This window comes from Megascapheus bottae, chromosome 3 (genome assembly GCF_031878675.1).
Source record: "Megascapheus bottae isolate mThoBot1 chromosome 3, mThoBot2.hap1, whole genome shotgun sequence".
Classification (NCBI taxonomy): domain Eukaryota; kingdom Metazoa; phylum Chordata; class Mammalia; order Rodentia; family Geomyidae; genus Megascapheus; species Megascapheus bottae.
Genome location: NC_143511.1, coordinates 31,025,348 through 31,031,352, shown reverse-complemented (window position 1 = coordinate 31,031,352; position 6,005 = coordinate 31,025,348). Strand labels below are relative to the sequence as shown.

General features: G+C 45.6%; 1 protein-coding gene across 1 annotated transcript; it reads left to right on the top strand.

Moving 5' to 3' along the window:
* Window positions 1–1,610: 1,610 nt before the first annotated feature.
* On the top strand, window positions 1,611–5,686 carry Cks2 (CDC28 protein kinase regulatory subunit 2). Its single transcript, XM_090329771.1, has 3 exons — window positions 1,611–1,796; window positions 3,809–3,936; window positions 4,766–5,686. Exons 1-3 carry the CDS (start codon window positions 1,738–1,740, stop codon window positions 4,816–4,818), a joined length of 240 nt encoding a protein of 79 aa, XP_090185897.1. The 5' UTR covers window positions 1,611–1,737; the 3' UTR covers window positions 4,819–5,686.
* The last annotated feature ends 319 nt before the right edge of the window (window positions 5,687–6,005 follow it).

Genomic DNA, 6,005 nt, shown 5'->3' with positions numbered 1-6,005 from the left:
AAGTGCACAAAATTAAAGAAACAGAATTGTGGTGCCATTAAGTCCCAGGAACTGACCTGTCTGTGTTAAAATTAACCAGTAATTTCAAGGGATGGCATTTGTTTTCTAAAACCATAAAACTACCCTGACAGCTAATTAGGACTCTACTGGCATGGGAATCTCCTTTAGCTCCCACTGCCCTGAGCTGTCCCTAACCCCTACCTTATCTCACTCCAGTAGCTGATTGCTGTGTTGATGTAAATCTGCAGTGTTTGTCTTTAAAAGCCCTGTAGGAAAGCTGTTCAGGGCTTCTCCTAGGCTCCCGCTGTATGGGAGTGTAGGGCAAAGCCCGAGCTGCAGCCTGCCTGAATAAAGCCTTGCTTTTGCATTTCGGAAAGTCTCTCGGTGGTCTTTTAGTGGTCATCCTGTGACTCGGGCACCCACTCTGTGTATAGCAATTCTTCAAAGAAGCCCCACAGTTCGGCAGGGTGGGAGGGACACGGTGAGGACACAACGCATTGCGCAGAACAACTTTTATTTCCTATAAAATTGAGCGACTGTGGAAATACTGAACGATATGACATACATGTACGTCACTTTTAATTATGTGATGTAAAAGTAACTGTCTTTATGTCTTGGTATATGTCCTTCCAGTAACTCATTTTACGAACATTTCAATGACTTTGGATCTTGAACTCAGGGCTTGCTTGGGTACTATTTTCTGTTTAAGATCAGTACTCTACCCATGGAGCCACCGCTTCCCTTCCAGCTGTTGGCTGGTGAACGGGAGATACGTCTCTCCAAACGGAGAAACCTTTTCCTGCCCAGGCCGCAGTCCTCAGGTCTCTTGAGGTAACTGAGATCATAGTCGTGACTCACCGACCTCCGACGGTGTGTTTTGGTGCCAAGTCCCGGGGACTGGACCTCTGGGCCCCGGACCTTCGGTGCTCCAGGTCTGTGCTCCGCCTTCCAGCCTTGGGGTTGTTAACAGGAGATAAAAAAGCACAGTGAATTCTGACAACTTCTCAAGTTGGGAGTCAACAGTCAGGAGCCCCAGGAATACCCAAATCACGTTTAGCCCCATGGAGGCGGCCGGGTGCAGACCGAGGCGAGCTTCCTCCCCACCCCGGGGACGGGCGGCATCCGTCCAGCCCGGGCGCCTTTCCAGAAGCTTCCACCGGAGCTGGGTAGGCGCTTCGGGACGGGTGCGCCCGGGGCGGCTCCCCCGCTCCTCACAACCACCACTTTCCCGGTAACTCAGTCGGCCTGACCTACTCTGTCCACCTCACCCTCCCCGCGCCGACTCCGACAGCCCGCCCTTACCAAGCCCCGCGATAAGATGCGAGAGCTCAAGAACCGCCCCCGCCTCCGCCCACGAGCCCAGAGGCCTTTAACGTCCGGGTTCCGCCCTTCCAAGACCACGCTCCTGTCCGTCAAACCACTTCTCCAGCCTCCCGAAGCCTCCTTAACGGTCTGTTTCTGCCCTCGGGCCACCCCCAACAGACCTCTGATTGGCTCACCCGCGGGAGGGCGGCGGTGATAGGACGGCCACGGGTTGGCAAGCGGGGAAGGTGATTGGTCGATGGCACTAGCCAATCGGAAGTGGGCTGTCGGATTCAAATTCGAGCGTTGGGCCTACAGTCGTTAGTGGAGGCTTTTCCCCAGCGGAGAGCGGACGTGTGTCCGTGCTGTGCCCGGCTTTTTTTCCTCTCTCCACCTCACGCAAACCTTGTTTTCCCGCCTCTGCGCGCCGGGAGGATGGCCCACAAGCAGATATACTACTCGGATAAGTACTTCGACGAGCACTACGAGTACCGGTGAGCCGTCTTGGGTGGGCCCTGCCGCGTTCCCCCGGCACGGATCCCCGGGGCTGGTGGGTTCGCGGCCCGAGTTGTGGGCGGGTCGGCCGGGCCTTTGTTGGTCCGCCCGCCGGGAGTGAGAGGCCGCGCCGGTTTCCGGCTGGGGGTGAGGTGTGGTGGGGACCTCGGCGGGCGCCCAGGCCTCGGGGTCCGGGGTCGGCCCGGACGGGGGGGACCCGCCGCCGCGAAGGCGGCCGCGTTAACCACCGTTCAGGATCCGATTGGAGGCCAGAGTGGACTCTTGGCTTCGTTTGGGGGGCTTTGCTCGAGCATTGAACTGGAAAGGAGAGGCTGTGGAATTTGGAAAAGGAGCCGAAAGGCTTAAAAACTGCTCGGCCGGGCTGGGTGTGGGAGCGCAGGCCTTTAAAACCCGGCACCTGGGAGGAGGGGGTCCGAGGCCAGCCTGGGCAGCGGAGTGAGGCCCCCCCACCCCACCCCGGCCCTAGGCCACACATGTCCCCCGCCAACCTCTTAGCCTCCTGGAGTGGGCCGCCCTTGGCCCCGTGGTGACCTCGCTTTCCGTTTGCCTGCCCTGTTCGTTTTAGGCTTCCAAGAGCTGGGGGTAGGAGGAAGTCAAGCTTAAGTAGATTGTTTCTTTCCCCTTCCTTGCCCCCCACCCCCCTACTGTGGTAGTCCCCTTAGGAGGAAAGTGGCTTTCTTGAATGACCATGTATGTAATAACTTGCAAATCTTTTATACTTCTCAGTAGGAAAACCAGGAGCCCAGCCAGCATTTATCCAGCGGTAGGGGCAGGGTGTAAATTGCAGTACCTTTCTAAAATTTGGCAAACATAAAAATTTCCTAAATTTTTAGCATGAGAGGGTGGTTTCTTTGGTCCTAGTCCTGGGGCTTGAACTCTGGGCCTGTTATGTTCCCCATAGCGTTTGTGCTCCAGGCCAGCCTTAATAATTAACTGTGAGCTCTTTTGGTGATAAGAGATAACAAGTTCGGATTAAAGTCTTAAGTACATTCCTGCCTTGGGTAGCTTCCAATCGCTGTCTTTTACGTTCTCTTCCTCCTGAGTAGTTAGTATTACAAAGGAGTCATCAAGACCCAGCTGTTTTTCTTTTAAAAACATACTATTAACATTTTACAAAGGTAGTTTCTAAGACATATCAACAGTACTCATATTTTCAGATGTAATATAGTAAGTCTCAGTTTAATAAAGATGTTCCAAATGCTTCACTGCTGGACTGCTTCCCCAGCCCTTTATCCACAAAATGCCCAGAGTAGCCTCAAAACTTTCAGTCCTATCTCAGTCTTCCCAATAATGGAGATTATAGGATAAATGGAGTATGTATGTTCTGTGGTATATTCTGTAAATTTCAAAAGTTAATATTGTTAGTGTGCTTCTAAAGTTAATTTCCTAGTCTTTTCTTATGCTTAAGTTTCTATAAGCTATAACATGGCATGGTTATGTTTGAAAATTGTCCATGAAGTATAAGAATCCCCATGTGAAGCTGACTAAAATTTTTTCCTATTATAATCAAACCCTGATACAGCTAGTTTATACAGGTGATAGACATGATGTAAACAGGCCTGGAACTTGCTTAAGCATACTTCTTGGTCTTTTTTTTTTTAACATTAATTGCTTTAGAGATATTCCCATCTTCTGCCTGGGCTAATGATTGTCCTATTTTTAAAAACAGTTTCTGTGGTAGCTGGTATGATGGGCATACACCATCATAGCCATAGTTCCATTGAGATGAGACTCTCAAAGACTCTCAAAGGCTGGCCTGCAACTGTGATTCTCCAGATTATCAGTCTCTTATATGGCTAAGAGGACAGGTATTTCTGTGCTGCAGTGTTCAGCCAGCTATAGAGAAGTTTTTCTTGTCCATAGGCTAAGCTGGCCTTTGAGCCATGGTACTCCTGGTTTCAAACTTTCCCAGTGCCACTGATGCAAATAAAATGGTAATGGTAGAAAAGACATAGCACTAGCACTAATGCCTGGCTCTATCTCTTACTAGACATGTCATGTTACCCAGAGAACTTTCTAAACAAGTACCCAAAACTCACCTGATGTCTGAAGAGGAGTGGAGGAGACTTGGTGTCCAACAGAGTCTTGGCTGGGTTCATTACATGATTCATGAGCCAGGTAAGTTTTTGCTATAAAAAGTGTTAATTGGATTAAAATAGTTGTCGGCTTTTGTTTTTTTATTTTAGCAACGTAATCATTTGAGGGGCTGGGAGGTTAGCCTAGTGATAGAGTGCTTGTCTAGCATGCATGAAGACCCGGGTTCAATTCCTTGATACCATATACATAGAAAAAGCCAGAAGTGATGCAGTGGCTCAACCTCTAGTCTTGAGAAAGCACAAGGACTGGCAAAAACCAAAAACAACCAAAAAAAATGTCATTTGGTAATATTTGATAAATTTCACTTTTGCCAAATGTCAATTCTTTAACTTGCTGGAAAGTTATATATTAAAATACCATTGGGATGAATTTTGCAAGCAACTGCAGTATGAGGAACTCCCTAGATACTTGAGTCAATCTACATTTACTGAAACAGGATATGTGGAGGATTAGTGTCCATTTTAAAAAGTGAAGACCATTTCACTATATAGCTGGCCTTCCTGCTGTATCCTCCCACTTGAGTAATTACAGGTGTGTGTCACCATGCTGTTTTCTTTCTTGGTAATTATTGACAAGCATTAGTTGTGTAATCCACACTATTCCTGTGGAGATACTACACTTCCCTGCTTTGGGCTGTGATTAAGACTGTAAAATTAAGAACAACTCTGACTCATCACTGTCTTCAGGAATGTTCTCATAGATGGTTTTTCTTTATTTTGACTTGAAAGCAAAATCTATTTTCAATAGTTCAACTAGTTAATGTAATTTTCGTCCAGTTGAATTCTCTGAATTTTGGTGCATAAATGAAATTTAACCATTTTCAATCATATTAAACATTTTCTTTCCACAGAACCCCATATTCTTCTCTTTAGACGACCTCTTCCAAAAGAGCAACAAAAATGAAGTCTATCTGGGATCATCAGTTAACTCTTGTTGAAATGTATATGTGTATATAAGGGTAGTATTCAATGAATACTTGAAAAAAGATGTACAGTTCATCAATACCTGTGCATGAGCTGTATTCTTCACAGCAACAGAGCTCAGTTAAATGCAACTGCAAGTAGGTTATTGTAAGGTGTTTAAAATTTCTTCTAGTTTTTTTTCTCTTAATATAAGTGCCTGTTTGACTTTACATGTTATTTTTGTTAAATAAAGTTTGTATGTTGCATTTACCAATGTTACCGACGTATATTTTCTTACAGTTAATTGTTGGCTGTTAATTTTCAATTTTGTAACTTAGCCTTGAGAAAATAAACTTATTTTTTGGAAGAAATGCTAAGTGTGTTTATAATAGTTGAAATGTGAGGGTGCCTTTAATTCACTTACAAGGAAATCATAAGTGGCACAGGTACATTTAACCTGGAGCCAATGTAGATTTTAGGGCTCTCCTGTTAAAACTCCCACATAACTGCATAATCTTCAAGTGGCTAGAAGTGCCTAACTTAATAGTATTCCATTTATCTACAAACTACCACTAACCAGGGAAAGTAGTCCATTTTTTTTTTCTGTTTGCCAAGTGGAAATAATAAACATTTTCAAAAGTCACTAGCGCTATGCACTTCATGCCTTAATGTGTTTTGCACACATGGTCAGCAAATGGCCAGTATATGCTGTTTAGAAAAGGTAATGAGGGCAGAGTTTTAACTGCCCCTTTGTCTCCATGTTCCTGTATGGTTGTGTGGAGAGAAATTGTGAATAGCGCAGTCAGTGTTAGTCGTAAAGAGGTCTTCAAGTGAATGGCACATTTTGGTGTAGTGCTTGGTGTTTAATAAAAAATGCAATTATGGGAAAAGTTTTCAGCTGTCTTTCAGTCTCCATTTTTGTCAGTGTGAAGCTGATTTTTACTAGTAATAGTAAACCACATGTCAAACCTGGACGAAAACGAGCTGTGAATTTATTGTAGTGAAAACCTAGTTTTCAAGTCTATTCAAGGAAAACAAATTTTCATTGTTATTGTAAGCAACCTGTTTTTTGTTTCGGCTGGTCTTGATGTGTTTGACACTGGGGTATCTGCAGCAACCCTGTATTGTTCATAACTTCCCCTGCATAATTGAAAAGCCCCCCCCCCCCACATTTTTTGAAATCCACTC